This window comes from Haemaphysalis longicornis, unplaced genomic scaffold (assembly GCF_048455015.1).
Source record: "Haemaphysalis longicornis isolate Haplotype H1 unplaced genomic scaffold, Haemaphysalis longicornis Haplotype H1 scaffold_7, whole genome shotgun sequence".
Taxonomy (NCBI): Eukaryota; Metazoa; Arthropoda; class Arachnida; order Ixodida; family Ixodidae; genus Haemaphysalis; species Haemaphysalis longicornis.
The window spans coordinates 1930240-1944250 of NW_027526422.1; the positions used below are offsets into that span (position 1 = coordinate 1930240).

The 14011-nt window shown below is 52.9% G+C and overlaps 2 protein-coding genes across 2 annotated transcripts in view; one reads left to right on the forward strand and one right to left on the reverse strand.

Moving 5' to 3' along the window:
- Positions 1-3935: 3935 nt before the first annotated feature.
- On the reverse strand, positions 3936-7937 carry LOC144144297 (uncharacterized). The gene has a single exon (XM_077675672.1). It carries the CDS (start codon positions 7804-7806, stop codon positions 4771-4773), a length of 3036 nt encoding a protein of 1011 aa, XP_077531798.1. The 5' UTR covers positions 7807-7937; the 3' UTR covers positions 3936-4770.
- Positions 7532-14011, forward strand: part of Drep4 (DNA fragmentation factor-related protein 4) — a 30022-nt gene continuing 23542 nt past the window's right edge. Inside the window, exon 1 of the mRNA XM_077675677.1 lies at positions 7532-7644. The gene's annotated coding sequence lies outside the window, so the exon portion shown is untranslated. The remainder of the gene's footprint in view (positions 7645-14011) is intronic.

Here is a 14011-nt window from a genome sequence, read left to right on the forward strand (position 1 = left end):
CGACGGAACAGACGGACTGCTAAAACTCTTACCAAATTTAAGGGCTCCGCAATTGTGGCATTTTTTTGCCGTTTTAATGCTAAAATTATTATTTTTGTAATCCCAGGCTGCATTGTACGAACGACTGTAGTCACGGCTACAGTTGAGCAACTTCGAGCTAACGGTCGCATAGCCCAACCAGCATAACCCGTTTCAGCCCCCGGGGCGCAGGTTCACCCTATGGTCATTTGACTAGCGTTACTGTCTATAGCCACCTAGATTCTGGCATTCAATTTCACTTTGCATACATCAAGTGTTATAGTCGCGTTCTATGGCAACCGTGTAGTCGCGGCGTGAACAGGTCGCGGCGCCGCAGCACAGCCCGCAACTTTCGTGTCGACCGTTCCATCCCCGAGGCTCGCGATAGCGCTTCGAAGCACAGCAACACCTCAGCATTTTATAACACCACAACGAGCCAAAAAATTCACTTCACGAACCCGATTATACGCCTCGAGCGCGGCCTGTAGGGGCGCCACTGAAGTCCTCCTAGCGGCTTGTTTTGAAAGCAGGCGCGGGAGTCCCCGGCCCGCTCCCCCCTGTCGCCGTTGCTTTTGGGGCTCGTTCAAGACAGCGATTTATCGTTTGTCCGCGTTCGAAATACCGAATAACGTGGAGCAGGCACTCTGTTTGCAAGCGTGGTGTGTTCACGAGAGTATAAACGTTTATGACGCGATCTTAGTGAGATCTATATGAGCGCCGGGCGTGTGTCACAGGCCGGCGTCCCGAAGCCAGAATTTGCATGCAGATGATTGCAATTCCGCTGCCCTGAAATTTAGTGGCAGTGTCTCCGTATGTAGCCATACACATTATGATGTAAATCGACTTTGTGCACTTACAAAATCCAGCGGCGCACTCCTACCTGATAGCACGTAAGTTACGCCTGCCAATATCACATATCAGATATTGATAAGTACCATGAACAAGCCAAGGCGGCATAAATTTCACAAACATTGTACCAAAGAAGTACGATGCATAATGCAAAATTACACCCCGGAGTCAGCACACGAGGACAAATTTAATGCTGGGTCATCTTGTCCCGAGGTGAGCGCTCGCAAAGATTCATCTGTTACATTTATCCTCCACGAGAAGCGCGAAGATGGGCTTATAGAGTAATCCGCGTCCGTAGCCAAACTCTTCTTCGAAACATCGTCATATGACACAGGGGGACTGCAGAATCTAGCATAAACCGAAATCAGACTCTTATCAGATACGAAACTCTTCCAACGAGCCCGTGTGTACGAGATTTCGGCGCACGTTAAGGATCTCCAGGTGGTCAAAATTAATCCGGAGCCCTCCACTACGGCGTGCCTCATCGTCTCCGTTGCGTCGGCGCGTTAAACCCTGCAACCAATCAATCAACTCTTCCAACGACACCTCGTATCGCTTCTGAACTGCCTACCCTGTATTCAAAAAATGCGTTCGCCGAGTGGTGAGCCGTTCGTTGAAGGCGAAAAACAAACGAAAAGTGAACACGCAGCTTTTGTGTGTGATTACTATAAAACGTTCATTCGTTGATTTCGCTCCGCATTTGTAAACAACGATAATTGAGCGTTCTCCTCCTCCCCCCCCCCCCCCCATGTTTAGCGAAATATGAGTGCATTTCGCATCTAGTTGGTCTGGTGAATACTACCTTGATCAAACAAACGTCTCCAGCATTTCAGAAGCTGCACTCGGTGTTTTTTTCATTCCCGTACGACTATTCTATTTATTCCTGCCTTGCAGACCATTCTTTTTCCCGTGATTTCATTAGCATACACCTTGGTTCTTACTATAAGGCATGAGTGGGCACATATCTGACAATGCACAGCCTTTGAGTGTACTTAACATTTTCGCGTGGCTTATATTCCCATAAAAGGCACAAGTTTTTGTCAGCTATTGGGTTATCACATCCCCGAAACATATTTTTCTACGACGTACATATTCGAAGCAAAGCCGCATTTGTTGTCTGCGCTGCAAAACGAACTATCCTCTTACAGTGTCAATATCAGGTCTAAACGAGGCGACAATAAATAGAATTCACTTGTGACGTGTTCGAAGGGGACAGCGGTGATATGCTGCTGCCGTCGCCGACGCCCGCTAGAGCGGCCAAGAAGCGCACAGAACCGCCTCCCCGGGTATAGCTCTTGTTGGCGTTAGAGCGCTCTACCAAGACGCAGCTGTTTTTTTTAAGGGCCCTAAACGTGCAGTTAGCTTACAGACGTCACCATAACAAGTGGTTTAGTGCGCGGAAAGGCAAAGAGGAGTGAAAGAGGACCAAAACACTGCATGACCACCTATCAGCCATGCAGCGCTAATCCCGCTAACGCCGCGGAGTAGCGGCGGCAGGCGGCGCAGCGATCGCGAATCTCGAGGGGTATAGACGCGCGCACCGCGTTTCGCACTCAAGGACAAACCACGCCGAAGTCCTAGGCCCGGGCCCACATTTCAATGAACTTTTTTTTCGCGCCGCGCAACTTCCCGTAATCTGGCACCAATCTAAAACCATATCCCCGCGTTAACGTCACTGTTCAGAGCCACAACAGATAGAATGAATAGACTGGAACCCAGCTGATAGCGCAAAATAAACCAGGGAAAATATCGGCGATGCGCACTGAGCGCGTTGGTAGCAGCCAGATCAGGCGGCGGCCATGTTTGTTGCCACAGCGATGCCTAATCCAGAAGGCCGTTTCAGCGAACCCGGTCGGAAAGCGAATCGAGTTTTAGAAGCTATCGCTTGCTTCGTTTCAGTCTTTCTATTTGTGCCATTTCTGTGTTTGCGATTGACAGATGATAAAAGCGGTGACCAGGATGCGGGAGGCTTTCGTCCCCGCCGAAACTGACATGAGCATCAAAATCCGAGCCGTTGAGGCTCTTCTGGAGCAGTTTGGAGCAATTTTCGCCGTTTTCGTGCTTTTGGAGCAGCTTGGCGCAGGCAAATGGAATCGTATCAAAAAGGCGCAATATGCGCAGCTGTCTCACCCCTGAAGATTGCGCAGTCGCCCAGCGATCGCTTTTGTCGCTTGGTATCAACCAATGTTTGTCGCAGTGACGAGAATCGCGCCTTTTCTGTCGCAAGCGTGAACGGTCCGGGCCTTTCGGGGATGTTTTATAACCAGGCTTAGTTTTAAACATTCACGTTTCATGCATGCGTAATCCGGAATAATCGAGCCACGCAAACAATCCACTTGCGCGCGCGCTGCATTCGCCCGCTAAATCGCCGCTCGGCTACGTGCAGCCGTCGCTGGAAGCCATCAAAACAGGCCATGGCCTGCGCTACCGGCGCGCAACGGCGCTGCAACGGCGCTGCGACGGTGGAGGAGACGTTGAGGACACGACGACGCTCGCTGAAAGCGTTGCAGGTGCAGAGCACTTAAATAATATAATATAGCTGCAAGTACGCGTGCAAAAAACATGAAGCGAGGTGCAATATTCACAGCGCAAACACGAGAAGCAGCAGTGGGCTCCCTGCGGTCCCTTTTCACTTGAACGAGCCAGCGCTTTCTTTGGTTCGGGCTGGCCGGGAAGCGGAACATCCGTGTGCCTTTTCTGCAATGGTTCGTACATTGCGGAACGCAACAGCCGGGCATTTTTGGTGCTCATACAACTCCCAACACGTTCACCGAGCTGGCATGGTTATGAAAAGCTTCCCGTGGTCAACAAAAGTCACCGCGAGTCACAGGCGGCAAGGACGCAGCCCTACGCACACGGCGGCAGTGAACCGACTGGGCAACAACATGGCGCCGTATCGGCCCCGTTGCTATGGCAACGTGTGCTGGCAACGCTGCCCGACGGCGGAAGGCGGCTCGAGCTGTGTCAGAGTGGCACCACCCTAAACGACGAAGGGGCGGCGCATGTAGGCTCCCTACTCGTCACAAGTAATTTTAGGGACCTTACTCGTGATGATGATGATGATGATGATGATGATTAGTGGCTTTCCCTTTGAATCGGGGCGTCGGTTGTCAGCAACCGACTTGCCGGTTTTATTACGTTTACTTGCCCTACTCCCAGCTAACCTATAGATTTGCTTCTTCTCTCCCATCTCTCCCTCTTTTCTGTTTTAAAGTCATCACCGTCACCGATTAAAGTCATCACTCGTTTTAAAGTCATCACTCGTTTTAAAGCCGTCACGTTTTAAAGTCATCACTCGTCACCGATGTGTAGCGCCCCCGCCGAATTAGCGGCCGCAACTGGAAACTCCGCGGGCTGTTACAGCGCCACCTAGACTCTTCTAGCCACTCTACCTAGACCTCCTTTTCATCTAGCGGCCGTGGTTTGCGCCATAAACTCTGGTTTGTGCAAACCTCCTGCAGATTAACAAATGAGTAGGGCAATGCCAACAAAAGGCAATTGTGTGATGTCATTATGCAGCGCGATCACTGCTACAAAAGCTGAGCCTCATTTACAACACAGCTCCGAATAAGCATCACAATTACCATGACCGCAATGCTTGAATTGTAGCCCAAACTCTGAAGGGTTCAAAGTGAGTGTATTTGCCCAGGCATGCTACCACAAGTCAAAGAAAACAAAGCAAAATTTTTACGGCGTCCTTGAGAGAATTTGTATTTATTCTCCTCAAGACGTAACACATAACATGAGTCGGATTTGTCATTCTTACATACCACACTAAATTTAGTTGAGCTGATTTTTGAACAAGCTCCACGGGCAATACTATTTCGAGGGGGGCGTATGCTGCTTGGAAAAAGCTGCTTTCCAAGCGCATGACGCGCACAAGTGACGAACGTGGCGTCTCGATTAGTGCGCATACATAGTCAAGCTTTTACCGGCCGCCTGTTCGTACTGCTGGAGCAAAGAAGTGATGTAGTGTGCGTACGAGGCGAGCTTGAAGTCCAGCAGCCGCGCTTCCCTGAGCGCGGCGATGAAGCGGAACTGGTTGGCCGCCCGCAGCGCTTCTCCCTCGACGTGCTTGAGCATGGCCAGGCACACGAAGAGCAGGGCTTCTCCCCCGACGGCGACCACCATGAGCAGCACGGCCGCAATCTCGTCGAAGCCGAGGCATCCCCAGAAGAACTGGCCCACCCAGTGCTTGAGCACGTTGCTCGGCTCGTAGCCGCACAGCCTGAACGCGTGGTACAGCCTCGGCAGCTGGTCGCGAAGCACCACCACGAACAGCTGGCAGAGCGAGGCGCACACCAGCGAGTCGCAGACCCCGTCCATGTCGTGGAAGTACAGCGCGTAGCAGTCCCTGTCGCAGAGGAACTTGTGCAGCTGGTACGACTTGGACACGTTTCCCCTCAGCAACAGGAACACGGTGGCCAGCAGGAAGTCGTAACTGTCCCTGGAGCACGACGAGCCGTACATGTGGCGCCCGCTGTGAACAAGCTTCTCGAGGTTCTTCGTGTGGCCCGCATGGCCGGGCTGCAGGAGTCCCAGGTTCAGGCCACATTCCACGGTTATTTGAATGCCACGCCTCTGCTCGGCTGTTAGGGACCGCACAGAGGGACGAACGCTGTCTCCGTCACCCTCTTCTTCGAAATCAATCAAGTCCCAGAACCCCGCAGCAGATATCTTGTGTCCCACTAAAAGACCACCAAAGTCTTCTTTTCTGTTACCGGCATGCTTCAACCCTATTGGATTGGCTGCCCCGCGCCCCAAAGCGGTGCCGAACACGTGTGGAGGCGCTGGGAAGCTACTCTCACTGAATGATTTGATTCTTTCTTGGATCTCCTTCACCTTAACCGTCACTTCGCTCCCGATGAGCCTGCCTTCGCTGTCGCGAAACTCGGCCACCAGTTGATGCAGTTCCTGGCCCAGCGAGTAGCGGCAGTCGAGGAGCAGGTACGTTTTCAGGCAGCACACGAGCCCCTGGAGCACGCCGAGGGCGACCAGCAGGCTCTCCTCGGGCAGCAGCGACGGGTGGTCCGGGGGGCACTGCAGCAGGGCGCTCCACAGGGTGGCGTGTCTCGCGAGCAGGATTTTGCCCTGCCGGTACGGCGACATCATGTGCAGCAGCTGCTCCCGAGCCCTCTCGGGGCCGGCCCTGAGTTGGTGCTTGAGGCCCCACACGCAGCTGCTGGCGCAGCTCGCGACCTGTTCTCGGCGCTCATCCGGGGGCATGCGCACGGCGCAGTACCTCAGCTTGTCCGGCAGGTCCGCGCTGTCCAGCACCAGGCCCTCGTAACTTTCGGGAATGGCGCCAACACACAGCAGCGCTGTTCCAAGGCAGGTCGAGAGCAGTGCCCCCACAAGTGCTGCCAAACCGGCCCTCAGCTCCTCCTGCGCGCCCCCGAGCTCGGACGCCGACGACAAGAGGCGGACGACGGCCGAGCAGCCACTGGTGAGCAGTTGTCCGGGATCCCCGACCACGCGGCTGCTCGCCCCGAGGAAATTGCGCACGCAGCGAGTGCAGAGCGGCCCGCCGCGTTCCCTGTGCCGCGCCATGGCCCGCCTGGTGGACGTCAGTATCACCTCGGGCAGCCTGCAGCCCTTGTGGCTGCTGCCCGTGACGAGAGCCAGGCCGCGGCTGGACGCGCACAGCGCACCGAGGCACTCGGACAGCAAGTGCGTGCTGCACTGGCCGCCGCAGCCGCCCTTGCTCCACTCTGCCAAGCCGCCCACCAGGCTGTCCAACTGCCCAGGAAGGAGCGCGTTTTCGGACAGACTGGCAATCGTGGACACCGTTCCCGTCATTAGGGCCAGAAAGGCCGAGAACGGTTCGTACTTCGACGCCCAGAGAACCTTCGCGAAATGCACGACCTTGATGAAAACGTCGAACCAGGTTTTTTCCGAGTTGTGCGCAGAGCTGAGGGAGCCGAACAGCTTCCTGCCACCCTCGTGCTGCAGCACGCGCAGCAGCACGCAGGCGCCGTACACGTGGCTGCCGACGTTGCGCTGGCACAGGTCCGGGAACTTCCTGTAGTCGGTGACCAGTTGCAGGGCGTGCAGCAGCACGTTGGCGTGCGTGGCCAGGCACTCGAAGACGACGGCGCGGCTCTCGGCCCCGCGCAGCCACCCAGCGAGCCACGCCGCTTGGCCGTCCACCGCCGCCAAGGACCTCCAGATGCGGGAGAAGTTGCCGTACACGGGGTCGTCCATCAGCGCGAACGCCTGCTCTATGACGTGCCTAACGGCTCTGCGAGGAAAGCGCAGCCAGTAGCGCGGCAAATTTCTGTGGTACATGTTGAGCAGCTGCACGACGTTTGTCGGCGCCGGGCGGTTGTGGGCAGCGCTCGGCCTCGCGCACACTTGGTCCCTGGCAGCCAGCAGCAGGCTGGTGTACGCGTGCTCGAACACCACGCCGCCGCACGACAGCATCGCCCGCAAGAGCCGCAGCGTCTCGCGCTTGATGACCGCCGAAGGGTGGCGCAGCAGGGAGCGGATCCACTCTTCGAGCACGGGCCACTCGCGGCAGGCGACCAGGCTTTCGTAGCCGGCCACGCTGTTCAGGATGTCAACAGCGTGCAGCTTCGACGAAGGGGACGGCGATCGTAGCAGGTTGCACACTTCGCGGATGTGATCGGACGACAAGCCCGTCAGCGAGCTTTCGCTTAGTATGCTCGCAATGGAACTCGTGCTGTCCCGTCGAAGCAGCGTATTCCAGGAGGCGTCCTCACGGCCACTTCGGCCAACCGAATCCTTGCAGCATCCGCCTAAATCCATACGGAGCAGGTAACATTTCTGAAACTTCCTCCATGCCTCAGAGCGTGTGACTTGCCCGACGATATGGTCCAGGGTCTTACCGTCTTTGCGGCTAATGCACTGCTCGAGGTCAGCACAAAGATGTTTTGAAATAGCTTTCCTTAGCTCTTCGCGTTGATGGTTGCGACTCATTGAATGGCTAGCACCAGCTCACGATAGCTCAAGCGAGAAGAAAAGCAGCGCCCATTTTTGTAAACAAACAAGTGTTGCCCCTAACAACAGAGGGAGCGGTTTCCTCCATGGGTTTTTCCATGGCCACTGCTCTCTGCGCATGCGCCCCGTTGCTATAGCAACGGAGGCGCGTCGTCTGCTTCGAGGCCGCCGCTGCTGCTCGGCGCAGCGGCGCAGCCCCGAAACGGGAGGGCGCGCCACGCGCTCACTCATAACAGTAACCAGCGTCCTCTATAGGGTCTTCGTACAGGCTTTGAAGGGATGGATTGAAGGCTGGGCAGAATCTCAGCGTCACCTCACAGAGCTACAGAACGGCTTCCGACGAGGTAGGCGCTTGGAAGACAGCATCTTTGTCATCACCCAGTGTGCAGAAATAGCGAGAAAGGAAGGCCGGTCCCTGGTTTGCTGTGCTTTGGACGTAGAGAAGGCTTACGATAGTGTGCCTCATTCTGACCTCTTCGAACGCCTAGCAGCTCTGGGCCTCCCCGCGAAACTGCTATGCACCATACAACGTTTGTACTCCGACAACGTAGTGACTGCCAGACTCGGCACTATAGAGACTGGGAGGATCAGGGTGAATAGAGGACTGCGTCAAGGCTGCCCCATGTCACCGCTCTTGTACCTAATGTACGTGGCGGGGGTTGAGAGAGCCCTCCTGCAATCTGGCCTGGGCTTTGGTCTGAGATACACGACAAGCGGTATTGACGATAACCGCCGGATCCCAGGCCTGGCATACGCAGATGATCTTCTGTTGATGGCAGACTCTCCTCGCGACCTAGCCTACTGGACATCTGTGCAGCGGAGATGAAGGGGCTTGGCCTCCGATTCAATGCTCAGAAAACCACAGTTGTTCAGTTGGCCGGGAAGATGGCAGAAGGCACGGTACTAAAATTGGAGGAGGAGGTTCTGCAAATTGCCTCATCAGTTAAGTACCTTGGAGTGACCCTGAGCAGCGGAGCGGACTTGTTCGGTCTTCATGAAGAGAGAGTGGGGAAAACTGCTCTTAGAGCGCAATGCATATTGCGACACAGGTGCCTATGGGGGTGCAACCGCTTTGTAATGATCAGAGACCTGTGGAAACTGGTTCAGGTTCCTGCCCTGACATTTGCAAACGCGGTGGTGTGCCTGTCGGCGAGAGGCCGCGATGTACTTGAGAGACGACAACGAGAAGTCGGCCGAATGGCCGTCGGATGCCATGGCAGGGTGGCTAACGAATCTGTCCAAGGGGACTTGGGGTGGTCCAGCTTTGCTGCTCGGGAGGCCTCAAGCAAGCTGGCCTTCTACAACCGCCTGTTGAACATGCACCGGGACAGATGGGCGAGGAGAGTCTTTGACTACTTGTCGGCAACCTGTCTTCGCACGCAATGGACTCGGCGGATCTACCACCTGGAGCAAAAGTTCGGCATCATACGAGACCCCATCCTGGCGCAATCAGTCGGAGCATACGCCAAGGCAGTGCAACAAAGAGTCCGAGAGGTGGAAGACGAGACATGGCAGCTAACACTGACCGATAAGGGGACTCTGTCCCTATACCGTGAACACAAGAACACCATCAAAGCGGTCCGCCTGTACGATAACAGCATCGGGAGCGCCCTGCTTTTCGAGGCTACAGCAGGGGCGCTGCGCACCCTGAAGCGGCAACAGGTGTTCGACACGACAGTGACGTGTGTGCTGTGCCGTGCGTGTGGGAACTCAGAGGAAACGATCGAACATCTGGTGCTTCAGTGCGACGAACTTGGCGAGTCTGTGCCTCAGACAGCACTAGCAGTAGCGCTTGGCTTCGAGGACTCGGCGGGGGAAGTGCAGGCTGCGGCAGTTTCCCGAACTAAGCGACGCCTTGAACAGTGGAGGGCAGCATGCAACACTGCAAAGTAGTTCGCGAACAGCGTCAGTGAGAGACTGAGGAAAAGGTGTCAATGACAATAGGGGGGGAGGAGACGGCGTTGAGGGGGCAAAGCCAGCCTCCTCCGGGACGGCACCTCAGTAGTTCTCTCGCAATTCTGTGAGGTTGTTTTTTAAATACATTTAATCGATATTATGAGAGGGGGACAGAGACAATTTATTTTTTGATGGTGGATTTCTTGTAGTGCATTTGTTTGCTAAAAAAACTTGCAAAAAACATCAAAAGCCAGTTCAGCATCTTGCACTCATCAAGAAAATCCCTCCCCCCCCTTCCCCCCCCCCCCCCCCAAAAAAAGTGAGGCATCTAGCAGGCCAACTTGTTGAAAAAACGTTTACACATTTACGTGAATACAATACTGGCACACCCAAAAAGTATATGACCTCTACAGAAGCACTACCATTGTTTACAACATGGCTAAATCGGCTAAATAACGGTGCTCAAAATCCTAAGAAATCCCGCCCCATCAATTCACTAACGCGAAACCTTCGTAAGGGACGAAGCATGCAGTGTATAAGTATATTCTTTGGGCTTTGGTGTTTTTGCCAACGGAGATAAAACTGTTGGGCGGTAGAGGCCGGCCTCTTTGCTGTAAAAGTCTCGTCTTTGAAGCATGAAGCGTTCCAGCGCGAGGCGTAAACGAGTGCCCCGTTTTTTTCTTTTTTAATGGGCCTTACGAAGCATTCTAGCGTGAGGCATAAACGAATGCCCCGGTGTTTTTTTACTAGGCGTTACGCTCTAGCGCAAAAAGGCGTAAACGAATGCCCTGGTGTTTTAGTACCGTGACTACATGAGACGACGCTTATGACGACGACATAAGACGCCGAAAGCCCGAGCCCCTAAGGGGCATCGCCCCTAAAAATACCTCACTTCACTAAGACAGTTTCATGTGAATCCAAGCCCACACCACAAATGAAAACCTTACATAAATACACAATATTGAAAAAGATGGAAGGAATACACTGCTGTTTAAGCTATTACTGCACGGAGCTGCTTCTACTGACTCTCTCACCGAAACTCCAATCCACTATGTTTCCAAGGGCATGTGGACCTCCTTTAGTGATACCAACTCATCGCCTACACTGAAAGCCCACTTGTTCAACCTACCAGAACGGCGTCTCTAGTGTGACGCTAGTTTGTCAGACACAGGAGCATTGCGCCAAAGTTTACGACAGGTAAAACTGCGAAGAGGAAAGTGCACGGCACATATTCATTACATGTGACAAATAAGACCAGTTTTGTTGCATATACACATGTGGGGTACACAGTGGGCGCAAATGTTTCACAACAGGAAGCATGTTTCTGTTGATTAACTAATTACTGAATCAGAACAGCGACGGACATGTTGATTGTCTCTTTTAGTAGTAACTCTATGACACTGACCACACGTGAGCAACAATTACCAGAAGCCCCCTTCTCTTACACAACACACGCGTAACAGAACATCTTTATCGAATCAGAACAGGACCAGCAAAACAAAGCATACATCCCTTGCCAATGAAAATGTCGTGGCTACAACGGTGTAGTCGGTTTAAGACGCAAGCACTACCAGGATAGGGTGCGCAACCAAGGGCGTTGTTGGTATCAAGCGACCATTGTGATGAAAAATAGAGGTGGGTGATCGATAGATCACCCTACCGATTAATCATCAATGCAGTAATCGCGATAAAATCTTTTACCAGTTAATTGATTCAGCTCAGGAGAGAGCATTAAACCAGAAATCAAGCTCTCCATTTACGTTAGGTGATCTCACGCTGCCGCCTTACATCAAAACAGCCCGCACGTCTGTAGTGGCAACGACAGGAGGCTCCGTGTTCACTTTTTTTAGAAATAGCGAAATATGTCAACCATTGGCTTCACCCTTCCCAAACTGGATTCCGGCCGCATTTGGGAACGCAGGACTGCCTTTGGCTGCTGCGCCGCGTCATCAACAGATCCCCGTACGACCGCGGACTTCCCGACTACGTCTTAACTGTGGACCTTAGAAAGGCATTCGACAGAGTAAATCAGACCACAATTCTGAATGAACTAGCTCAAGCCTTTCCCAGCAAAAAAGCACAAATATGGGTCCGAAACTTCCTTCACAACCGCCCCTTCCAACTCTATAGCAAGCTCCCCGGATGGACACCTAACACCTATTACAACGACAAGGGAGTGCCACAGGGATCCATCCTTGCACCGGTCCTCTTCAACATAGTCATGGCGAAATTGGCTAAGAGTCTTGAACAAGGAACGTCGGCCAGATTTGCTATATACGCCGATGACGTCACAATATGGTGCGAGGGTAGAGACTACTCAACGACAACAGACATGCTCACCGAACTACAGGCAGCAGTAAACACCATAGAGGCGTGCCTACCACAACTAGGTCTTGAACTCGCCGCTGAAAAGACTGAGCTGCTCATGGTTTCAAGCACGAACAAAGCTCAGCCCACAGGAGATGACCTGCTATATAGGTGACACTGAAATACAAATGAAACGAGCATGTACGGCTACTCGGCCTCCCGCTAGCCAGCTGCAACAGCCCCAAGATATGGATCGCAGAGCTGAGACGAAAATGGAAGCCAATGCTGAAATTGATAGAACGCCTCTCCAACAAACACGGAGGGGCGAATCAAAAAGCCTGCCTAACGATGGCACGTGCGGTCGCAATTGGCACTCTAGCTTACGGAGCCCCTGTCTATGAGTTGAATAAGACCAACACCAAACACATTCAGGTGCTCCACAGGGCCACATTGCGTACCATAACGGGCCTCCCAATACACACAAAAAAGGCAGCCCTTGAGCAGGCAGTGGCACTTCCTCCCATCGTTACTGTGATGAAAGAAACAAAAGACCAAGCAGACCGCAAACGAGGTCTCACCCGCCAAGGATTGCTCCTCACGGCATGGGACGAACAAAAACCCGCACCAACAATTGAGCTACCAATCCCCCTTGCACCCTGGTCGATATCAAACAACATCGAAAGCCACCTCAGCAAGCCAATCCCACGGGCTCTTCCAGCAACCAGATCTCAACGTATTCTAAACTGCCAAATGAAATTGATATCTTCACGGATACAAGCGTGACTCCCACACATATCGGTGCAGCATGAACATGTCCCGAAAATTCATCTTTTAACGGGCAGGTATCTTTCAACCAAAACGATGGAACCGCATTAGAAGGAGAACTACATGCCATAAACAGCGCGATTAACCACATCTGCTACGAAATCGACTTTAAACCACCGCACAACGTGCGCATTTTGACAGATTCATTCGCAGCAATCCGAGAACTACGAAAACCCCTTTCACTCAACCCACTTGTTAACTCCATATTACTGCTTAAGGAACTACTAAAGAGCCAGAAAGTGAACATCCGAATCGACTGGACACCGGGTCATGAAGAGGCCAGCCCAGGAAACCAGGCCGCTCACGCAGTGGCGCAGGAGAGTCTTAACGTTACCCCTCCGCTGGTTTATACCCCGGCTACTTCACCTGCCCTACTCATCCAGCGACTCAAGAAGCGCAAGAAATGTCAGTACGAACAAGTGACACCATCTGGTTATCTTGCTAACATGCCCTCATTAACAAGAGCCGAAGAAGTATTCATCAACAAGATTTGCGCCAATGCAGCTTACACCCCACATATCATTCAAAAGTGGACAAAGGGCCCCACAACACCCTCACCCCCACATTGTCCCTACTGTAGCACGAACACCAAAGCAGACCTTCACCACTTAGTATGTGTATGCCCATTCTTCGATGCACATCGTTCAGACACCATTCGACACATTGATCTAAACACCATACACCAAGAAGCACATACCGCATTAGATAAGTCTTTATTACACGAAATAGGCAAATTTGCAACCAAAAGTGGTCTGTCGCGAGTAGTCTGACGAAGGACGACCCCGACGAAGCCTCCGAACAGTCAGTGAATAGAAGAAAAAGTGCCTGGAACTGAAGCAACCTGTGTGATCCCCTCCTTCATATCCCATTTTCCCCACCAAGTGGCTTTAGCCCTCCCTTCCCCAAATAAAAGCTTTACTACTACTACTAGCGACACTAAGCATGCGTTCCAGCCACATCTACTACGCAGGGGTCTGTTTAGCGCGCCATCCGGACAACCACACGATATATGATTTTGATTCTCCATAGAAAAAGAAAAATATTGGCACCAACCGATTAACCGATCAATCAATTGATCAATACCTGTCGATTAATCCGATTGTTCTGTTAAATCGATACCTGCAGCACAAAATAGCTCATGCTAGCGCTGATTAGC

What these genes read in the sequence shown, in the direction of transcription:
- LOC144144297 (XM_077675672.1), bottom strand. Translation starts at nt 7,806, where the DNA reads ATGAGTCGCAACCATCAACGCGAAGAGCTAAGGAAAGCTATTTCAAAA.